This window comes from Juglans microcarpa x Juglans regia, chromosome 4D, assembly GCF_004785595.1.
Source record: "Juglans microcarpa x Juglans regia isolate MS1-56 chromosome 4D, Jm3101_v1.0, whole genome shotgun sequence".
NCBI classification, from domain to species: Eukaryota; Viridiplantae; Streptophyta; class Magnoliopsida; order Fagales; family Juglandaceae; genus Juglans; species Juglans microcarpa x Juglans regia.
Window position 1 is genome coordinate 23,262,044 of NC_054600.1, and position 24,277 is coordinate 23,286,320.

The following is a 24,277-nucleotide window of genomic DNA, read 5'->3' on the forward strand; positions in this document are numbered from 1 at the left end:
GATAGCGAATGATTTGAATCTCTTCTTGGTTGTTTGTTCTCTCCTTTCTATTTCTCGATAATCTTTTGGTTTGGATCTAGGTATAGTTCTTTTTTTTTTTTTTGTCTGTATAATATGCATATCAGTTGGAATAGTTTTTTTTTTCCTTTCTTATCGTGTTTCCGTTTGTTAAAACCCTAAAGTTCTTTTCTTTATTTCTTATTTCTCTTCTTTTCTCTATTTCCTTATTTCTCCTCCGTGCCGCACCCCACCATGAGCCCCCTCTCCTCGGTGGATGTTTATTTTGTGATTTTTTACCCTTCTGTGTTACTCTGTGTTTCTTTTCTTAGTGCATGCTTCTTTTTTTATTTTTTTAAACTCTTCTGTCTCAGTCAATTTTGAAATAGGAGTTTTATTTATTTTTACATGTCACCGCATTGTTGTGTTATTATTTTTTCAATTTAATTGATCTGATTTATTGGTGTGTTTCTTGCAGGAAGTTTCGAGTTTTTGGTTTGCAGTTCAGTTGCTTTGAAGTTTGTATATGACTCTAATTTTTTCATTCAATCTGTATATTGTTTTTGAGTTTTGAGTATGTATTGTGGAATATATATATTTTGTACCCTTCTGTTTTTAGGCTTTTAGTTCTTTTTTTTTTAGTTAAAAAAAATGAAAAAATCAGATCAATTGCTTTTCTGGTTTGTATGATTGCAGGAAGTTTCGAGATTCTGGTTTGCAGGTCTTTGTATGGTACTGGTTGTTTTTCGTTCATTTCTTTAGGATTTTAGTTTTTTATTTTTCCATTAGAACTCAAGAATTTTATTGAAATCAGAGTAATGCTTCTTTCTCATTAGCTAAAAACTAATTGGACTCGGAAATAATTTTCTTTTATGGGTCATACATAGGCCTATACATAGAAATTTGACTTGGGTTTAGCATTAAGTAATTATTTTCTAATTTTTAAAAATCATCCAAGAAAAGCATGTATATAAAAATCGCCCAGCAAACAGGTTTGGGCTGTTTGCTTTGTGGGTTGGCCTGTTTGGTTTAAAATTTGTATGGATATGAAGTTGGATGATGTGCGGTTTTTTTTTTTTTTTTTAACATATCTATACATAGAAATTTGAATTGGGTTTAGCATTGAGTAATTATTTCCTAAATTTTTAAAAATCATCCAACAAAAGCATGTATATAAAAATCGCCCATCACTCTTACTTATCAAAAAAAAAAAAAAAAATCGCCCAGCAAATAGGTTTGGGTTGTTTGCTTTGAGGGTTGGCCAGTTTCGTTTAAAATTTGTATGGATCTAAAGTTGGATGATCTGCAGTTTTTTTTTTTTTTTTTTTACATGTGATTGCTGTGTGACATATCTGTCTGACCTATCTATACATAGAAATTTGACTTGGGTTTAGCATTAAGTAATTATTTCCTCATTTTTAAAAATCATTCAAGAAAAGCGTGTATATAAAAATTGCCGAGCAAACAGGGTTGGGCTGTTTGCTTTGAGGGTTGGCCTATTTCGCTTAAAATTTATATGGATCTGAAGTTGGATGATGGGCATCTTTTCTTTTTTTTACATGTCATTGTTATGTGACATATCTGGCAACGAAAAAAAAAAGGGAAGTAAAAAAATGTTTTTTTTTTAATGTTATTCTGTTTCTTTTTTCGTTGATTTACTGCTGGTTGTTTAGTGGTTTTCAATGTTTATTGTTGATTTTGATCATCTTGTGTTCTTATAGATGCCTTTTCTTTGTCTCTATCTAACTGAACACTACTACTTTAAGAACAGGCATCTATAACAACACAAGATTCTTTTAAATACTTAGGTCTCGTTTGTTTTCAAGAAACATCTCATCTCATCTCACTTCATCATTACAATTTTCTTAAATCCCCACACAAAATAAAATAAACAATTCAACTTTTTCAAATCCCAAAACAAAAATAATATTAAAAAAATATATTCTAACAATATTTTATTTAACTTTTTAATTTTAATCTCATCTCATCTCATCCCATCTCTGAAAACAAACGAGCCCTTATTTTAAATACTTGCATAACACTTTCCATTTAGAACTTCATATATATTGTATATTCTGTTTGAACACAGTATCGACCAAGCCAAAAAAATAATATAAAATAGAATAACAAATAGCTTAAAAATTTGAAAAAATAAATGTTATAACAAACGACGTGATGAAATAAACATACACTTACAACGATAAGAAATAGAAACGTCCAGTTCTGAAAGTTCTCAACCAACAAGATCTGAAAATAAACCACTAAAAATAACTCATAGATAATACTAAGCAATAATCAATGAACCAACAAAAAAAAAAAAAAAGTAAGTCAGAAAACGCTATATTAAACAACCATTAGAAAATATTACACTAAACAATCATGCACTCACGGTGGTTGAACAACATAAAGTTCCAGTTTTTTAAATCTCCAGCTAAGAACACTTTAGAAGAACTGGAAAAGAAGCTGAAAAGTAATCACCTGTAAAAATCAGCAATAAACATTATAAACCAGTAGAAAAAGAGATGAGAAGTAAAAATCAACAGGAAAAAAAGAAGTCAAAAAATACTACAATGGCTGAGCTTTGTTAAAACTCTTCAGTGTCATAGTAATTCATTATAGAGCAAATAAATTCATGCTAAAGTCGTCCTTTGATGATCTCGAAAGGCTTGCTTGACTTTTTCATTGGGAGGTTTTCAATCTTTACAGTAGTGAATTATATGCACTTGGTCTGCACCATTAGATCATATGTGTTCGAGGTTGATAACTTTCATCAGTAGCACAGCTAATTCTAGGTTTCAGGCTTTTTTAGCCTTTTCATTTTTAGTTAGACGACCAATTTGGTCATTTATGTTTTGGCCCTGAGGACGCTCTCTCTCTCTCTCTCTCTCTAATTTTGGAAGCTGACATTCTTCTTTTTCTCAATTTTTCTGTTGTTTATAATCCTAATTATTTTTGGGATATTTTCTGCAGCCGCAAATCGAAAGCGGTGATAAAAGTAAGTTTTTCAAATTCATCCCATTTGCTATGATTGGATTTCAGTTTTACGCGTCTTATTCTTGATATATATTTGTAAAAGTCTTTGTTTCAGTTATAATGGCCCCTTCAGCTCTGGACCGCCTAGGTTAGTTCGTCTAATTTAACCTCTAATATGCAATCTTATACTTGCGCTTAATGTAGTTTGTACTCAAGATATCAACAATGCTAAATGTGGATAAAAAACTTGCAGCATCTTTACATATTGATTATCCAATGTTGATTGAACTTCGGAATGATGCTGCTGAGCGGATTTCTCATTATGGGGTTCTTGAGTTCATTGCAGAAGAAGGCATGATCTATATGCCTTATTGGGTGGGGATTCAAAATCGTTTTCTATTATTTGCTTGGTAAATTTACTATTAAAGATGTTTTCTATCATTTTTTTATTCCTTTTATGTTTGTATTATTTCTATATAGATGATGGAGAACATGCTCTTACAAGAGGGGGACATTGTTCGTGTAAAAAATATGACTCTTCCGAAGGGAACCTATGTCAAGTTGCAACCCAACACAAAGGACTTTTTGGATATCTCTAACCCAAAAGCTATGTGAGTTGCTGAGTTTTTTGTTATATGATATTAGTTAGTGCATATTTGGTATTTTGAGTCCGCTGTACTTTTTTTTGGGCAAAGAAAGGGATTCATGCAGTTGATCTGATTGATTATGAATGTATGCATCCATCATCCCTTGTCCTGGTTTTGACACATTTATGATATTCCATATTATGATAGCTCAATTACTACTCTGAACTAAAAGGTCCACTGCCGATTCTCTATGGAAGAACGGAGTTAAAATGAAGGACCCTTGTAAGCTAGAAGAAGAATATAAACAACTTATTAAAATAATAATACATGCTACTTTATTGTTCTCTCCTTGTCATGCCCAACCCTTGTTCCACAGTGTAATATGTATGTGGTCTATCCATGTAGCCTATATGCATGCACTGATTCAACATGCAGAGCAGAAAAAGTAGACAAAAAACATAAAAATGTTGAACTGACACATTTGGCAAAATATAAAGGATAAAAATAATAAACCCAAATAAAAAACATACAACGAAAAAGCATGAAAATGGTGGACTGACAGAACTGTCAAAACTTAAAGGAGAAAAATAATAAACCCAAAATAACCTAATACTCAATGGATAAAGATGTGAAAAACTGCAAAACTAATTAAAGGAGATTTGTCATTTCTATTTTTGTCACGGTGTCAAATCATAGTTTACTTCAGACTTAAAAAAGTTAAAATTTTTAGTATTATAGGAATAATGTGTAGTAGTGTGTGTGTTTATATATATATATATATATATATATATTTGTCATTGCTCAGCTTGTTTTTTCAAGATTTTTTTTATATAAATACTTGTCATAATTTTTAAACTGTTATATTGAGTTTAATTATTTTATATACTTGGTGATTGTCTTTCTTATGAATCTTATGTTGCTACTTCCATCTCTTGCAAAAGTGCTATCTTATAATTAGTTTAGCATAATACTACTTCCCAGCTTGTATAGAATATAGTAACTGCACACACTCGTAACTATTGCATCAATTACTATAAAGAAAGAAATGGTACAAAAGGATCTCTCAGTCTCCACGATAACTTTTGTGAAAGAAATAGTATCAGAGGAGTTCTGCACCATTACTTAACCATGGGAATGGGTCAAATCAATGACTTATGAATGAAGGTGAGGGTGTACACAGCATCTCAAGTGGAAGAAGAGTTGGAAGTTGTAAAGAGGGACTACTTGCAGGCAGCAGTCGGCTTTACCAAGACAAATAAATTAATTATCCTCAAGGTACAAGATTGGTATCTACTTGACTATGCTAAGGATTTGGAGTCATTGCTGGATTGGATCTGTTTGCAACTACCGGATGAACTTCGTAGCGAAGCAGTCAAATGTCTTGAGAGAAGAGGAAGAGAACCCTTATCACAATTAGTATAAGTAAATGCCATATGATTTCAGTTTCAGGCTACTTTTATATGGATGAGAATTTTTTTTTCTCTCTCTTGGTCAGAGTCTGTCTAGCGTCACCAATTTTGGATGTGGTGGGTGTTGTGTATTGATAGTCACAAGTGGAAGCGTATACATATCAGATGTAGCATATATAATTTGTTAATGTCTGGCGAAATACTGTTATTACTAACAAATTAAATGGGTTGGGACTTGGGAGTGTGGTGTTTGGTTCATTATTTGGGAAAGAGTAAATGAATGTGATCAATTCTTTAATGTTTTTCATTTTCATTTTCATTTTCTTTTTCGAGATTTTATTTTTATCAACTTCCTCAATTCTTGACATGATTAATGTTGAGCATTTTGTGAACAGGGGTGGATGAGGCACTTTATAAAATTTATTTTTATTTTTTATTCTCATTCGACAATATTGGGATAGTAGTGTGCATACTTCCTAATCTTCGGGTGTGAAGGTGTGGTAACCTATTTCAAGAATTTAAACGTGCAAGGAGATGTAGATGTAGAACCCAATTGATTTGGGACATTACCCGTGAAAGGAGGTATTTCCCTTCATCTTGAATCTTCAGTTAGCTGTTTTTTAACAAATAACTATTTCATAAAACTAGGCAAACGTGCTTTGCACGTTGTTCCCGCCTAGTATATTCCTAAACCTCTTCTTTTTCTTTTGATTTCCCTTTTCTTTTTTTCCTTTCGTTTGCAAGTCTAAGATTTATCCCAAATATCAATATGCACATATTGATACTTGTAAAAAAAAAAACACAGCGTTTACGTGTTGAGAATATCTCTTACACATTTTATCAAACACTATGCATGCATACAAAACAAATTACAAACCCATCATACATTTCATTAAACACATTTCCTTACTACAAATTTACAAAATCAATTCATAAGAATCACAACAAAATACCAATTCACAAGAGAGTGAGAGACGTTTACATAAAATTAATTAATTAAACTACTAAATTTAATTCTAGGGCTCAGAAGTTCGGAACCCGTCACTCTCACTGTAGGCTGAAGCTCAGCTTGAAGTCGCACGAAAGAGCAACGACGAACGACGGTAACGGAGATGCGAGACGCGAGAGCGACGTGAGACGCAGCACGACAGCAGATCGCGGAGTCACGAACGCAGCAGACGAGGTCACGAGAAAGAACAAAGAAGTGAGAACTGAGAAGGAAGAAAGAAGGGGGGGCTCCTGCGTTTTGGCCCCCTCCGTTCCTTAAAACGACGCCGTCCCACATTAAGTGGGATGGCGTTGTTTATATTTTTTTAACAAAACCCCAGATGTAAAACGACGTGAGTCGGAATTCAGAGCTCCATGAAGCTCCGACTTCGACACGGGATTTGGAGCTACTCCGAAAGCCGATTACTTTGACAGAATCAGAGCGGATGTCGGTCAGAGTTGAAATTTCTAAAATTTTGCTCAGCCCTATTTCATTCTCTCATAATTTGTTGGTATTTAATAGCTTTTTCGTTGGAGAGAGTTTGTGTATTTGATGGTACCGTTTTGGGTTTCAAGCAATTTCATTGCTTTAATCTTTCTTATAGAGGTTGGTGGGCTGCTTGTGTTTTATTTCTTTTTTATTGTTTTTGCCCGTTAGTCTTTTTACCTCGTGGGACGTTTATTGTCCATATGGTCTATAAATGTTCTTTTGATCATTGGTTACGTGCATGTGACTATTAAGAGAAAGTGAGATAAGAAAAATAAATTTAGTGAATATATATTTTTAAGAGTATTTTCAGATAAAATAAAGGTGTTTTTTGAGTAGAGCTTTGGACTCAACTGCTTGTGTAGAGTTGGTTCAAATTATACGACAATCAGTTGGACTGTTGTATCCTAGAGGAGTCAAGTCAAGATGAATTATGCTGCATAGGTTAATTTGAGACTTTGTACACCGCAGAGAGCTTGAATCTCTTTAAAAATAGTGATATTTTCGTGCCTTAGTCCAAACTTGCTTCATCTTAATTTTAATTTTATTATAATTTTTATTATATTATTGTGTATTTCACCTAACTTTTATGTCCCAAGTCTATTAATATTTTTCTGAATTCTAAGGTCTCATTTGTTTTCAAAAAACATCTCATATCATCTCATCTAATCTTACAACTTTTTCAACTTCCAATACAAAATAAAATAAATAATTTAACTTTTTCAAATTCTAAAACAAAAATAATATTAAAAAATATATTCTAACAATATTTGATTTAACTTTTTAACTTTAATATCAACTCATCTCATCTCATTTCTGAAGACAAACGAGCCCTAAGTAGCACAAGTTAAAGGGAGAATTTTTATAGAAGTGGAGAGCATGCCGTGGCTCATTCGGATGTTTGGGTCATTTTGGATAAGTTGTAATTGGGCAGTGAGGTGATTTCAAATATTCTATAAATAATAAAAATAATAAATAAAAAAAATAATAAAATACTAAATAATAAATAATAAATAAAAAAGAATAATAAAATACTAAATAATAAATAAAAAATAATAATAAAAAAATAAATAATAGTTAGGTATTATTACAGTAAAACCCAAACTAGTCTATAGAGAGTTTCTTTGCACATGCTTTGGTGGCTCGGGGATTTTCTAAAACTGAAATCTGATTGGTTATCGACCACTCATCACGACAATGGGTTTTGTCCTCGAAATCAACGACCAGGACTCCACGAGGTGTACCTCCTCGGTCCCACTACATAGATTCTGCAAAAGGCGGGCCCACACTTTTCCAGCTAACTTGCGGACGAAGAATCGAGGAGCTCTTCCACAGTTCCACGTACTCCCGTCCACTCTATTGAAAAATGGTCAAAATCGAACGAGAACGCTCGGACCCTCGTCAATGATTATTCGCCGAGTCTCCCAATTTCACGTAAACCCGAACGTATATGGTCGCTTCCTCACCAGGGCGGGAGAGACCGACTGGAAGAGGAAGACTTGCAGAAAGCGAAAGCTAATTAAGCCGTTTCCATTTCCATTTCCACCTCCCTTCGCTTTGTTCCCTCCCATAGCATCGCGAGAGAGAGAGAGTGTGTGTGTGTGTGAGAGAGAGGGATTCTGGCAATGGCGTCTCCAACTTCGTCGTGTAGCTCATCGTATTCGTCTCCATTTTCGTCCTCCAAGTTCTCGTCTCTTCCGGTAATGTCGCTCAGGGGGAAAATCGTCGAGAAAATCATCGAAAATCGCGTCACTCTCATCGTCGGCGAGACTGGCTGTGGTACTAATCTGTACTCTCTCTCTCTCTCTACGTTAACGTTCACTACTGCGTTGAATGCTGGAGGTTGGGGAACTGTAATGCCTACGTTTGTCTCGTTTTGGTTTGGCCCTGCTTGGTTAAAACACGGCAGCAAGAAAATTAGGACGTGTTCAGTCATTTCGAATGCTTTTGAGGAAAGTTAAGAACAGGAAATGAGCTTTAGAATTCTTACATTGATTTTGTTAGAATGTTGTGAAAACTGAGGGAAGAAAACTACTGAAAATAGAAAGAGTATTCAGTTTTTCTGATGAAAAATTCAAATTAGACTATCTCGGTTTCAATTTATCGTTGTTAAGAAAGTGAAAATTCTGAGTCAGCCAAATAACCAATAGATGCCGCTCTTTTTTTCTCCTTTGTAACTCAGGCGACGAGGATTATGAAAATATAAATATTAATTACCCAATTTCTTAGCAACAGAGTGGGATAATTTTGTGATTGGCATGTCCGTCCTTAGCGAGCTTATCTCCACAATACTGATGAGTATGGTTTTTGTCTGGCTTTACGGATGTGATGCATAGGGTAGGGAAAGAAAATATATTACTATATTGAATTTGAATTATTTCTTTGCTTTGGACTTCATAACGTGATTGTTTTCTCAACTCTGTTATTCAAATATTGGAGATCTTTTCATTCTTTGAAGACCAATAAAATGGAAATTGTTCATCTTTTTTTGTTTCGCGTCCTTCCCCTCCGTCCCCCCTCCCCTCGCTCTCTCTCTCTCTCTCTCTCTCTCTGTGTCAAAGTGATTAAAACTGAAATGATTATAGTATAGGTTGGTTTTAACAGATATTCTTCTGAACATTGGCACAATTTTCTGGTACATTCTTGTACTTGCTGTTGTCCACTATGTAATCTGAGTCCAAAACCCAGTATAAATAAATTTTTTAATTATCCTCTTCATCTTGCTAACACCCTCTTGGTCTAATTCAAGGAAAGAGCTCGCAAGTTCCACAGTTTCTCCTGGAGGAAGGCATGGAACCCATACTTTGTACACAACCTAGGAGATTTGCGGTCGTAGCTGTTGCTAAAATGGTTGCAAAGGCTCGAAACTGTGAAGTGGGAGGGGAAGTTGGATATCACATAGGTCATTCGAAGCACTTATCACCAAGGTATGTTACAGTCAAATAACATTATTATATTTGTTCAGGCTTCATATTATCACTTGACTTGTGTGGCAGTTACTTGTTTGATTGTTTTCACTGTCTTTCCTTGTTGCCATATGTGAGGTTCTAGTATTGGGATATGTTATTTTGAAGTTGTATATGCGCACAGACGTAATGGTCTGAATTTCTATGCTTAGGATGCACTCAGATCCTGATAAAACAAAGAAACCTTTTCTTAGGAGCTGGTTTTATTGATTAAAATAAAGGCTTAGCCCAAGTACATAGTACGTATAAAAGAGAAACACCTGTAGGAGCTGGTTTTAGAAAACTGTATTGTTGAGCACAATTTTCTGTTTGGCTTAGACAAGGTCAGTCATCACATCTTTAACATTATCTTCTCTTATTGTACGTTGTCCCCAGCAAATCATTTTACCAGTGTAGGATCTCATGGAGAAGTTGTCTTTGAGCTGATTGCAACTTGCAAAAGTTCATGCAATCGGTCTTAGAATGGATCTTGTGATAATTGACTTATGCATGTGTTTTTTTAATGCCAACTCTCTCTCTCTCTCGCTCACTGTGCTCAGGTTTACTCAATGACTTGTTCGTATGGGCATATTTTTTACTCAAGTGTATTTATAACAGTTATGCTTTTTCATCTGGTATTGTTTCACAGATCAAGGATAGTTTTTAAAACTGCTGGAGTTTTGTTGGATGAACTGCGAGAAAAGGGAATGAATGCACTCAAGTACAAGGTTATTATTCTTGATGAAGTACATGAAAGATCAATAGAATCTGATCTCGTTCTTGTCTGCCTGAAGCAGTTTCTGATAAAAAACAATGACCTCAGGTTGACAGTTTCTTTCTAATGTTGTACTTGGTGGAATTTATGTACTGAATTTTCTTAACCAAATTAATTTAAATGCCCTTTTTGAGTTTGTTCTACTTCATTGTCCAGTTGTTTGCTCGACTATATCTTTTAAACTTCCAAGGAATGGTGGATATCTATTCTTTTTGTAAATGCATAGTTTTGATTGGAAGAGTTGGGGGCTAAGGTTATAAGAGGATCTAACTAAAATTTTACAGGGTGGTCTTGATGTCTGCCACAGCAGATATTACACGATACAAGGATTACTTCAAGGATCTTGGCAGGGGGGAACGAGTTGAAGTGCTTGCAATCCCCATGTCCAACCACAAAACCATATTTCAGCAAAGTGTTTCATATCTTGAACAGGCAATTTTTATTCTCTGCATGTGTCATTTTTTTATTGCTTGTTCATGGGAGGTACTCATATCAATTCAAAGAATAAAGGCATCTCTCTTAAAAGTAACATGAAACCATGGAGTAAGCTTTAGCTAGTAAAAAAAGAAAAAAAAAAAGTTTTAGCTAGTAAATTAAGATGGGAATATTGTCAGGCTGAGGTTGGAGTTGGTGCATAAGGTGTCCTGAAAGAGTCTATGATTCAGTTCTGAAGAGAAATATTGGGACTTATATGAAGAGTCTTGACTAGTGAAAATTGTATTAAGTTAAAATCTTGGTATAAAGTTCATGTAATATCACTTGTATTACTCAGGGTAGGATCTAATGTTGTAAATTAGAGCCAGAGTTGTATCAAAGGATAAACAGGTGTCATTACAAATAGATATATTTTATGTTAAGTATTGAAAACTACAATGAATAAATGTTAAACTAAATACGTAGATTATAAATAATACAAGACATGGGACCTTTGGTGTCCCATCTTTTAATTGGTTGCATCTAGATTTAATATGCAATATATTTTTTTCAAGTTCTATTAAAGAATATATATTATTTGTAGTGCATATGCACTGTATGATGAAAAACAATCTAATTGTGAATAATGTGGCCTAAAATACTTTAACATGATCTGGTTGAGAAATATCAGACTATGTGATGGCACATGAAACATAGAACATTGAATACAATAGGTTCAGAGAGTCAGTTTCAGACTTATAATGGCAAATGATCTTTTATTCTGAAAGGCATTTATAGGTTAGATGATATATTTGTTCATTATACTTTTTGTTTCTTTACAGATAACTGAACTTTTGGGAATAAGTTCAGAGTTACTATCCTCAACATATAGTTCTGGTCCTAGCCCTTCCATGGCTAATGCTAACATTAAGCCTGCTGTACACAAACTTATTCATAATCTGATATTGCATATCCATGAGAATGAGCCAGACATTGAAAAGAGCATTTTGGTTTTCCTTCCAACATACTATTCACTGGAGCAACAATGGAAACTTCTGACGCCGCTTAGTTCATCTTTCAAAGTTCACATTTTACATAGCAGTATTGACACTGAACAAGCTCTTATGGCTATGAAGATCTTGAAGTCCCATCGAAAGGTAAGCCATAATTGGTTCTGTCTATTTGAAGCTGCATTATTATTACTTGTATGTCATGGTCAGGGAAGACATGGATGGATAGAAGTGGATTTGATATTTAATCATAAAAGAAACAATCTTTGATATTTTGTTGAACATGATCTTTTTTTAGTGTTGTTGCATTATCCTTTAATTATGCTCTCCTTATTATAAGGAGATTATAAGCGCCAGTGTAATCTGATGCTGCTTCTACGTAATGCATGATTTTTTGTGTGCCCGTCATACTGCAAATCTGGTTAGTTTGAATTATTTACAGTGTAGGTCTAAGGCCTCGTTTGGTTACACAAACCATTCCATCCCATCTCATCTAATCATTACAACTTTCTCAAACTCCCACGCAAAATATAATAAACAATTTAACTTTTTCAAATCCCAAAACAAAAAATAATATTAAAAAATAATATTCTAACAATATTTTATTAAACTTTCATCTCATCTCATCTCATCTGTATAACCAAACGAGGCCTTTCCTCTGGTAATTTCATTCCCTTACCAATATTTTGCCACTGCAAGCCTGCAAGGTTTTCTTGTTTTTATTTGTTGTTCATCCAGATGGTTTTTCCCATTAGTCATACATTTAGTTGTCGTTCAGGTGTATTATTGAAAATACTATGTTGTGCAGATAATATTGGCTACTAATATTGCGGAGTCCTCGGTCACAATACCTAAGGTGGCATTTGTTATTGATTCGTGTCGATCTTTACAAGTTTTCTGGGACAGTAACCGGAAAAAGGACTCTACAGAGCTTGTTTGGGTTTCCAAATCTCAGGTAATGAGGGATGTACTGGTTATTTTTATTGACTTATTTTTATTGCTAATTGCTTGGTTCCTTATCTTCACGTTGTTTTGCAGGCTGAGCAGCGCAGAGGAAGAACTGGTCGAACTTGTGATGGCCAGGTTTATCGGTTGGTTACAAGTTCATTTTTCAGCCAACTTAAGGAATTTGAGCCCCCATCTATACTGAGGTTATCACTGAGGCAGCAAGTTCTTTTGATCAGCTGTGCTGAATCTAAAGCCATTAATGATCCCAAGGGTATGGTGCTATGATCTCATTTTTTGCCATAAATTCTTGACCTCTTGTTACTTTTTTAAGGGAAATATAGATCCTGTTTATTTCACTCACATATGAATATTTTTGATCAAAGCCCAATATAAAAGAGAGTAAGTGTGGAACTGTTTGGATGATCTTAGACATTTTTTCTTTAGTACCTTATTTCAATGGGCCTCGGCTATTGTATTGAATGGAACTAGTGTCCATGATTTCCTTGTTTCTTTTTCTAGCTCATGATTTGTAACTAGGTTCAATTTATGTATACTTCCTGTATAATTTGCCTTACTACTTGTCTCAATAAAATTACTTATCCGTCAAAAAAAAAAAAGTTTGGAACTGTTATGGGTACTCCACTAGTGTTTGTATGTATTGTACTCACCAAAAATAAAAAATAAAAGAAAGAGAAGAAGAAAATTGTATGTATTAATTGCTATGTGCATGAGCTGACAATTCTTGCTTAACTTGATGTTGGCCTGGAGATGAGTGCAAACATCAAGCAAAGATACCCTCTTAATGAGTGCTTGCACGAGTTGTCATGTAATACTTAAAATATTTATCTGATTAATTATCCTGTAATATATTTATTTGTATCACCTTGTATATGGATTATAAATATCTGTAATAATGCATTTGGTTGAGTTGCCCTCTTAATTATTTGATTTCTCATTTGTTTTTCCCATCTAGTCCTTTAAAATTCTAGCATGTTCTTATAACTTACGTCCAAGCAACGACTTTGTTAGTTTATCCCACGTGTTTAGAATTTGGTAGCTGTTTTCACTCCCACTTTGGAGTACTTATCACTCATTAGAATACCACCTATATTGTCTTCTAATCTTTTACTAACATGACTATCACTTATAAAAATAAAAACATGACTATCATATGAATGATTTTGAATGGATAGCATGATAAAGGTTTTAAGAAAGACAAGATAGATGAAATAAGCTACCATTTACACTGTATCCGCTCTACTTGGTAAAGACGCTTTGACTAGATTAGGTGTAACACCCGGGATTTAGTCTGGGAGTGGTGAATGAAATTCCACATTACTTAAGAGGGAGCAGTGTTAATCATGATTTAAAGAGGCTTCAGTTGTAACATTGACTAATTCTTTTGGAGTCTAAACTCATGTGGACTGGAATTTCCTTAGGTTGTTACAAATATTATAAGAGTCGATTGTAGTCAAAAGTATGAGATCTGAACTGTGCCCTATAATGGAATGACTTGACGAGGATGTTAGGGGTTTAAGAAGAGAAGCGGGAGATAATAATATCCCAAATTTAGTATGTGAGTGGTTAATGAGATCCTCCCACATTAACTTGGAAGGAGAATTTCTTGCGGTTTATAATAATTACAAGAGACTCCAACGGTAACTCTGCCTAGTCCTTTTGAAGTATAAGGCTCGGTTTGGATTGAGAGGGGCTTTCAACCAATCTCATCTCATCTCATCTAACTATTACAACTTTCCTAAATTCCCACACAAAAGACAATAAACAATTCAACATTTTCAAATCTCAACACAATAATAATATTAAAAAATAATATTCTAAAATTTATTCAACTTTAAACTTTCATCTCATGTCATCTCAACTCACAATCCAAACCTAACCTAAGTTTATATATGGCTTGGGCTCTCCTTTGTTACATTAGGGTTGAGTTAATTTATCATCATTATATTTTTGGCATCCCCTACCTTTCTATCTTGTAAGAAACGTTTTAATTTATCATGTTGGTGAAGTTAATGATGTTCTGTTTATGTCTGATTGTGTGATAGTTGAATGAATAGTTACTAGTGATTTGTGTAAGTGATACTAGTGTTTAAGGTCAAGTTAGAAGATGTTACACCAACTAAATAGCTCGAGTAAACTACCCTTTACCCTCCAAAATAGAACTCATTCTCAATCTCTCACAACCTTCGAATCACTGCAATAGTCTCCCTAGTTCAAAGTTTCAATTTTAATTTTCTTCATTAAAATTAGGCAGTAAAAGAATGCAAATTGCATCACTTGCATTACATGTATGTTTGAGTTTAATGAAATGACTATATTACTCTTGGAAGGTTTTTGCCTCACATTTTGAGATCCAAATTCCAATACTCATTTGTTAGACAAAAAAGGGAAAAAAAGAAGAAATCTGCATCTCTCAGTATGAAGGTACGCCTACTACCCGCCCCTAGTGGGCAGGCAGCCAGCCAGCCAGCCTCCCCACCCCCCGCACCCGCATGGGTTGGGGGCCACATATGGACCCCGACACCTGGTTTTGTCAATCATGGGCGGGTGACCTCGCCTAGCTGCCGGGCTGACGAATGGCCTTGCAACCCATCTGGTATCTGCCAAACAACCCAAATCTGCCTCTGTGGAGACCCACGGCCCATCGTAGCCGTGGTTCTCTGAGCAAACCCAAGGCCACGCCGTGGCCTGTGGCTCGAGGCAGACAACCACGGTCTTGGCCATTGGTCTGAGCAAAGAACCATGACCACAACTAGCCATGGGTCTGCGTAAAGACCCACGACCTGTCATGGATGTCGTTCTTTGAGCAAACCCTGTGTGGCCGTGGCTCGGGGCAGAGAACCACAACTAGTCATGGCCATGGGTCTGCGTAGAGACCCAAGGCCCATCATGGCCATAGTTCTTTGCTCAGATCCACTTGTGGCTCGAGGCAAAGAACTACGACCACCCACCCGCGTCTACTCTAATAAAATCCGGCCTGCCTGTCCGCTCGGGCCCACATGGGAGGGGGGCGGGGCGAGTAGATGGGCTGGGCAAGCTAGATGCGGGGGCTCACCTAGCAGGCCTAGTAACAAACATGATCCAAACTTGAAACTTTGACCCATTTCCTCATTTTCTTCCTCTCCATCCTTATAATCCCTTCACTTTCTTTTTGTTCAAAACCCACCCAAACTATGTGGGGTTGAACTCTAAGATTCTCGTTGGATTTTCTTTGATTTAGAATTGTAGCACCCCACTCCCCGGTTAAGAAAAATGTAATTTTTAGAAATCTAGGGGAACCAAAATGCTACTAACCTTGACTTTTAAAATTTTCGTATTAAGGAAGCGGTAGGTACAAAAGACTCCATAAAACAAAACAGATTCATTCTTTATTAGAATACTTAAAATTTAAAAGAGAGTTTGCGGAAGCACTTATTAAAATCAATCAAGTCACATGTGCTTGACAAAATAACTTATTAAACTGAAAATCGTAAAACTGATCATGTCATAAATTGTTTAGGCCTCTGCCTTGCCTCCTTGGGTCAAGTCTCGTCCTGCAGCTCCATCCTTATAAATATCATCACCTGGGGTGGTTAAAACATAAAAACATAAAAAAAAGAGTCAAAGTATTCAATAACCAACACATCATACAATATACATAATATGAATATAGGGTTTCTTGAAAATCATGCATACTCAGTTATATATGTAAATAACATGAACTTGAACTGTGCATGAAATGCTAACTTGTCTTAGGATGGTACCCACTGTTGACTCCTGTGAGTTAGGGTTAGCGAATATTAAAGATTCCAATTCGGCCCATGGCCACGGGTTTGAGAATTCATACATAAGGAAGACACACTGGGTGCACTACCAATGTGTGAATCTTGGCAATGCAATATGCCCTTTAAACATATGGTACAATCTTCATATCATAACATTGGCCATTATGTATCTTAAGAGTCATACGTCATCATAATTATACATGCATACTTTCTTCGCATATCTTGCCTTATCATATCATAGACTGTAATTTTTCATAAAATTTCGTGATACATGTTTCCTTACATAGAATCATGACATTTTATAAATATTTTGATGTATAACTCTTCACATAAAATCATGACTTTTGATATGTATTATGATGCATAAGGCTACGTATGGATACAAAGATGGTTTCAACTCATCTCATTTAATCATTACAACTTTTTCAAATTCCCACACAAAATACAATAAACAATTCAACTTTTTTAAACTCTAAAACAATAATAATATTAAAAAATAAGATTCTAACAATATTTTATTCAACTTTCAACTTTCATCTCAACTCATGTCATCTTAACTCACTATCCAAACCTTACCTAAGTTTTCATATAAAATCATGACTTTTCATAAAATATCTTGATGCGTGTCATGTAACTAACATAAAACTTATGCATAAAATCATGACATTTATAAATCTATCATGACAGTCAAAAATAATTTCCTTCATGACTTGGGTACCTAAAAAGGGGCTTCCAATGGAGGGCGTACATGCATAATACTTTTATAAAAGACATGTTGTTTACCGTACATACTTGTAAGGGTATGATCATTCTACTTATCTTGTAGCGTTAATCCAATATTTATGGGCTAAGCTGATTACCTATAAAATAGGCACGTAACTTATGTCATTTCTAATTAATCACGTACTTTGTAATTAAAACCTAAAATACTAAAATAATCTAGATTTCCCTAAACCCTAAAACTCTCGTAACCCTAAAAATATCTCTACATCCAAACATCTGTTTTCTCTTGATTTTATTATAGGAATTCATCATAAATAGTATTGGGCAAGGTTAGTTTTGTAATTTAGCTATCTTAGACAGGGAGAGGGGAGGACATCGCATAGAGATATATATAGAGGGGAAGTTGACATATATATATATATATATATATAGATAGATCGATAGATAGATAGATAGATAGATAGAGAGATAGATAGAGAGAGACTCATGATGATGCAGCATGGAAGGCCATCTGGTCGTGGCGGTTTCACAGTTGTGGTCTAGTGAAAGCAATTGCGGCGGTTTCGGAGTGAAGTAGTGGCTCACGGTGGTGTTTATGAGGGGGGCGACATGTGCTTAGTTCCTAGATGCCGAAACAAGGGAACGTCATGAGGTTGCTTTTGTGACGGTGGCGGACGTGGGAGAGGAATTGCTACATGCAGTGGTGGCTGGTAGAGAGAGAAACTGGTCGAGGTGCTGTGTGGGGAGGAGCTTCACCATGCGGGCTGGGCCGAGTTCACTTCGTATGGATGTTTGGCAGCGGCTCCTTCTCGGTGTTGCACACATAGCCACGTAGGGGCTTGGGTGGTTTCCATGGTTTCTGTTTGTTTGCTTGTGTTTGACGGTACTATTGTTTGTGGCAAGGCAAGGGCGGAGGCGTTAGGGAGGCTTGCTGGTCTAGAAGCTTCGTGCGCTCTACACAGTGGTTCAACGTAGTGGTCTCGGTGTTTGACAATGGAGGAGAGGTTGTTGGCATGGAGGATGTTTCTCAGACGTGCTGCTAGGCTTGGCTGTGGGCTGTGTGGACCACACTGTGAAGGTTGAGTGTGCGGTGGCTGTGTGGCTATGCTTTGTAGAGAGATGTAGGGTTGCCGGCAGTTTGCTGCCAAGGAGATGGCTGCCGCAAACTACAAAGAAAACTCTAGATACGGCTAGGTGTTTATGTGCATGGAGGGAGGGAGGGTTGGCTATAATCTTGTGGGCTAAGTTAGTTAACAACCCTAATGGGTGGATCTTAAATTCAAAATGATCCCAATAAAAATCCCATAATCCACCATGGGCTCATAGCCTATTCATAATTATCCAATAAACCTCAATTGGGCTTCTAAAAATATTGGCCCATTAATTCCCTCCAAAATCGTCCACTAAAACTTCCAAATAAACTTTTGGGTGCTTGGGCCTAATTAAAATCCCTAATCAACCTTAGTAATTGGGTGCTTGGGCCTAATTAAAATCCCTAATCAACCTTAGTAATTAATAGCTTGTGGGCTTATCTAATATGACCTATAAAACCTAATTTAGGCCTAGTAAAATTATCCGTATTCCATCCCTAATAATATTGGATCGGGGTGTTACAAGAAGGAACCTTTCAACTTCCATAGTGATTTGATCATTGGAGTTTGCTATCAAAATCTCTATGATCTGGTGGCTGACATTGCAAACAGTTTGATATTAGGAGCGTGTTAAAACAACATTCTAGTGGTTGCTTCTAAGATCAGGTGGTTGGGCTTGGGCGGTGATGCTTGTGAGGTTGCTATGGATATGACCTATGCTACCCCTTCTTTCCTCAGCAGTGTGTTGAGCACCCGTTTTTGTCCCATTTCTGGTTTGAACAGATAGTCAAGAATAATGAATATTCTTTGGAGAGTTTTTTTCTTTTATCTATACCATTTGGAGGTGCAACTCATCATTGAATGGTGTGTGCTTCTCTCTTGGTACCCTGGGTACAAAAAAGTACACAGAAATGAAATGCAGGAAAGTAGGAGGAGGAGATGAAGTCTAACTTCTCAGAGAGGTGGTTTTCAAGGTCCAAGTCGAAGTTGAAGTCAAAGAAGTGAACTGCAGTTAAATGGGTGGTCGTGTATTTGGTGGTGGTTGTGGTATTATCTGCGAATGTTGATTCTTTGTTGTCATGGCGTTTTATTGAAAGGTTTATAATGGAAGGTTTGTTAAAATTTTAAGGTTGGAGTGGTTTCCATGCCCATCAACTGCTCAATAAATTGTATCGGAGAAACTTGAATGTCATTTGCTCTTTTGTGAGGTTTATTTATTTTTTGCTCATTTCATGGAAAATCCAGCAATATTAGAAGCTATGATGGTCACAATAGCATCCACGTCATTGGCTTCAAACTTGATGCATGGCCTGCAGTGGCAAGGATGCTCAAGGGCCTATTGGATATTTCCAGTCACACTCATGGGTACTTTAGGCATTTTACATAGCAAGCAGCACATGCAGCAAACAAGGTGTATTAATTATTAAAATTATAGAGTTGAGTGTGATTGCAATGATTTGAAGTTTGGGGAGATTAAGAATGGGTGGTAGTTTGGATGGAGAAAGTGCAATTTACTCAAATATCTTCAAATGTTGTGAAGTCCATAGCTTTTTTTATCAGTAAAATGTTGTGAAGTCAATAGTTTTCGGTACAATTTCATAGTTTAGCAGATATAGGGAGTCATAACAATATCTGCTATATCATAATTACTAAATTACGTGGTCTGTTGCACATTGCATTCTACCATGAGAGTAAATACAGTGCTAACCGTTTCAAATTTGATGCCAGCCTTGTTGCAGAAGGCTCTAGATCCACCAAATATTGAAGTTGTTGAAGATGCATTGAGTTTGCTTGTTCACATGCATGCATTGGAGAAGACATCTCCAAGAGGCCGGTATGAGCCTACATTTTATGGACGATTGCTTGCCAGTTTTTCATTGTCTTTTGATGCTGCTGTGCTAATACTAAAGTTTGGAGACATCGGAATGCTGCGTGAAGGCATTGTGCTGGGTATACTAATGGATACACAGCCTTTACCCATTCTTCATCCTTTTGGAGAGGAAGATTTGGTATTATTGTTTATCAAGTGATTGAACTTAGCAATTTCGAAAAATGTGCTTCATTACGTGAACAATTGCCTTTTCTGATTTGATTAATTCTATTCCCCAGTTCACTGAGTACCTTGACTGCTACTTTGGTGGAGAGAGTTATGATAAAGTCCTACCTGGACGAAAGGAGGTGATATTCATGGGAAACTTATGTGCATTTCAATTCTGGCAACGTGTTTTCAAGGTAAAGTATTATGCTTTGCTAGGGTGTTTGGGGTTTGGGTAGATTCTGAATATGATTCACACATTTTGTTTTTGTTTGTTTGCTTCTTTTTTTTTTTATTTTTTATTTTTTATTTTTGTGAAGGATAAGCATCGTCTTGAACATTTGAAGCAACTTTTGAAGTTCAATGATGTAAAAGCTGCCACATCACTGCTACCCAGTGTTGAAGAAGAATGGTGCTCCTTCCATAACCTTGCACAGTCATCACTACGGCATGTCTCAGAAATATGTATGATGGATCTATGTTGTGATTATATAGCTTAAACTTTTTTTTGAAGATTGTGCATTCATATCAAAATAATGTCTATGGCATAAATGTAATATTCAATTTCAGTTTAATAGCACTCTTTTACAGAAAAAAACCATAGTATTAAGCATCATTTCAAGTTTGAGTGTCTTTCTTTTCAGATGAAGATGTACTAAGTTCAGTGCACCGTTTTCGGCCAAAACTTCTGGCTACATCGAATGGCATGCCATTGTACTATGATCCTTATGAATTTGAACACACGTGCCTTCTCAAATTTCATCCAGATGGTGATACTGATGAACCTCCTGCGGATGATGAGCCTCTTCATCCATCTAATGAAATAAGGAAATGCCTTGCTGTACCATATGTTGCTTCCCATAACTTTCAGAACAGTGATGTGGTTGAAAAGTTAGTAGCTACTATTAAAGAGGTATCTTCTTTTGACATTCTCGTGTGAACTATTCTTGATAGAAAAACTGATGCTTCCTTTACTCGTCTGCTATAACAGATAAAAGTTCTATATACAGAAGACAAATGTGGTAATCAGCAAAGAAATGTTGATGTTGGTTCTCATGTCAATGGAGAGGCTCCTATATGTGTTTTTTTTATTAATGGATCCTGCAACAAGGGCAGTCAATGCTTGTTTTCTCATTCACTTAAAGCAAGAAGACCCATATGTAAATTCTTCTTTTCTTTACAGGTATCTCACCGTGGCTGCAATATTGAATATTACCTTTGAAGTTTTTAAATGGTTTTCTTGTTGGTCAGTGGTACAATAGTGTAGATAGTTTTGCTCTTTGTTGGGATGACCTAACATGTCAACCTTTCCCATCTCACCCACCCAATATACAAACCAGGCTGACTTTCCAGCTAAAAGTATCGTATGATTATATCACTTAAATTTTTCTCGATGCCATTTGGCTGATGGAATAATTATGATAAATATAGAGAAAGCTCTTGTTAAGGTCATCTTCTGTTTAATTTTTCATAGTTGGTATGATCTACAAACTAACTACATGCTTATACTAATGCCTATTTTACCTTGAAACTCTTTGGACTGATCTCTTTTTGTTCTTTTTACTTGCTAAGAATTTCCATTGCCAGAACTTGTAATATATTCATTATTATAGATTAATAATTTTGCATTTTGCCACCAGCAAGTTTGTGTCCAACAATTTGCCTCGATCATAATTACCAACTGGAGATGATAGTATTCATTTTTCTACCTTCATGATGCAAATAATACTTAGAACTTGGTAAAATCATCTACAGAATTTATTTATCCCGTATATTTTTCTAGTTAGGAGTTAGTTGATAAGCATATACATAATGATAGCCAAATCTTTAATGCACAATTAAATTGGATACTTGCTTTGATGAAGCCCCGATTCCAGGCAATGCACTTGTTATTATCATCTTAACATTAAACCCAATATTAGGAAGTGAACTTGTTATGAGCATTCTAACATCATGCCCACTATGCTTTAAGCATATTAGACATTGAAATGCTTAAACTGCAAAATAAAGAAACTAATAGTAATTAGTAAAGATCCTTCAATAATATATTATTGTATGGGCTTGCATGAAATATAAACTTATTCATAGGACAGTGTGGGATAGAATCTCCTTCTAGAAAGTTATATATGATGAGCTGTACATCTGGATCCTAGTTTAAAGTCTACACCCAATTTGCTATAAATAACATTGAATCATAATAATCTATTTTTGGAATGTACTAGTGGTGAATGGGCTCAGGATTTGTCATAGAAGTTGTGTGCATATTTTCTCATGCCTAATCTTGCAGAAGGCCTGTCTGTCTGGGAACTCACTCTTCTGTAGAATAAGATTTTTTTGGTGGGAAAAATATAATTAATGACTGTCATCTCTAGTTACTTTGATGCTCTGCTTGCAGTTTAATTTGTATTTTCATTTATGACAGGGTTGTCGAAATGGAGGTTCATGTGTATTTTCTCATGATCTGGGTCCATCAGTATCTTCTAGCTCAACTTTATGCCTTCCAGAAGATGGTGATGCAAATGCTGCATCCCTTATACGATTGTTCCCCATATCTTCAAATGGATGCATTCTCCTATTGGATGACATGGACTTGCACTTCTCCTCAAATCTTGCTGGCCACTATAATCCGTCTAAAATAATTTCCACAACATGTTTGTCTGATACCTTCATCTGTAACACATCTTTGACAGGTGTCAGGATTTTGTGGGGCCTTAAGCACCCATATGAGACCCTCATTGCCAAAGCAGGAGAGAATTTGATCCCATGGAAAGATGTCAAGTGTGTGCTATGGTTTCCGAACTTTGATGGTAATGATGAAAATTTGGATGGACAAAAAGCTGTCTTGCAGAATTTCTTCGAGTATCTCGCCATCCGGATATTGGCCAATGCCTTGTATGAAGTGCAAGTTATCCTCACTCTGAACAATGTCCGATTTTCACAACTACAGGTGATGCTTGATGCTATTAATCATTTGCATGTTGCTTTCTCCACATGCTATGCTATTGGATCTATTAAGAGGAATACTAAAAACTGGCGATCATTTGATTTGATAATCATTGTGTTAGCAATGTAGTCCTCCCCCACCCTTCTTTCCCCTGCCCTTCCCCCGGGGTGGGCTATGGATGGGTTGGCCAGAAGCAACGCCTTCCAACTGGGATTTTGGGTCGGTGCACAAATTGATGCCCGGGTATGGGGTAGGTGGACGCCGAGGTTATCTAGAGTTTATCTAACAGTCTGATCGGTGGAATTCTTCATCATAAATAAACAATGTAGTTCTACCTGGAATTTGTGTGGATTTTAATGTACTATATTCATAAAAAATGCAATGCTGGTTACTGGATAGCTGATATGAAAATCTTGACAATAATAGAGTTTCATTGATAGCCAATAAACATGAGGATGAGGAAGGTGCAGCTGATATTACTTTGATGGTTGCTACTTGTTTCAGGTTGAAAGGTTGGGCAATGATTGCTTCTTCTTCCTCACGGAGTCATTTCCATTTGATGAAACAAGCTTCGGGAAGTTGTCGGACCCGATCATCACGAAGAAGCCGATGTTGGTATCGAGGCCCATCTCTTATGTTTTTGACCTGCACCCACCTTCCGACATTCAGTTTGGTAATTATGCAGCTACACTCCAAAAAGGATTGCATGATATCTAGAGAAACTCTTAAGAAGAGGATTTCCTGAGGGGCCTGTGCGACAACAAAGCTACTTGCTTTAGAATTGGTAATAAGATCTATACATGTTGCTACTGGTAAAGTTAAGTTGCGTTTGGGTACTCGTGTGGTAGTTATAACATTATTGGCTGTGTTTGTCGGGTTTTATAACGTAATTTTTAGTCTACTAAATACATTATATAAAAAAAACAGTAAATATTGTATTTAAATGATCCTGTGTGGGAATATTATTTTGTCGAAGCACCTTGCCGACCTCGAGTTAAACCTGATCCACATCGACACTCTGTCACTAGAAAGAAATTGTCTAGCAGGGGTAGACTTAACGATGTTAGTTAACTTTCTTTGGATTGAGTAGGGGGAGCCCTCTCATATTTATACTTGCTCGGAATAACGGACTTCCATTTGACTTGTATTTCCTGTCAAACATTAAGGTAT

The 24,277-nt window shown here is 35.9% G+C and overlaps 2 protein-coding genes across 2 annotated transcripts; both read left to right on the top strand.

Moving 5' to 3' along the window:
- The first annotated feature begins 3,075 nt into the window (after positions 1–3,075).
- On the top strand, positions 3,076–3,956 carry LOC121259647 (ubiquitin fusion degradation protein 1 homolog). The gene is made up of 3 exons (XM_041161303.1): positions 3,076–3,118; positions 3,224–3,345; positions 3,451–3,956. The coding sequence occupies exons 1-3, from the start codon at positions 3,091–3,093 to the stop codon at positions 3,583–3,585; spliced, it is 285 nt and encodes a 94-aa protein (XP_041017237.1). The 5' UTR covers positions 3,076–3,090; the 3' UTR covers positions 3,586–3,956.
- Positions 3,957–7,790: 3,834 nt separating this feature from the next.
- Positions 7,791–24,078, top strand: LOC121259645 (DExH-box ATP-dependent RNA helicase DExH8). Its single transcript, XM_041161299.1, has 14 exons — positions 7,791–8,219; positions 9,190–9,367; positions 10,035–10,208; positions 10,445–10,592; positions 11,417–11,731; positions 12,393–12,539; positions 12,623–12,803; positions 19,857–20,137; positions 20,238–20,360; positions 20,484–20,628; positions 20,808–21,076; positions 21,155–21,346; positions 22,586–23,110; positions 23,612–24,078. Exons 1-14 carry the CDS (start codon positions 8,066–8,068, stop codon positions 23,822–23,824), a joined length of 3,045 nt encoding a protein of 1,014 aa, XP_041017233.1. The 5' UTR covers positions 7,791–8,065; the 3' UTR covers positions 23,825–24,078.
- The last annotated feature ends 199 nt before the right edge of the window (positions 24,079–24,277 follow it).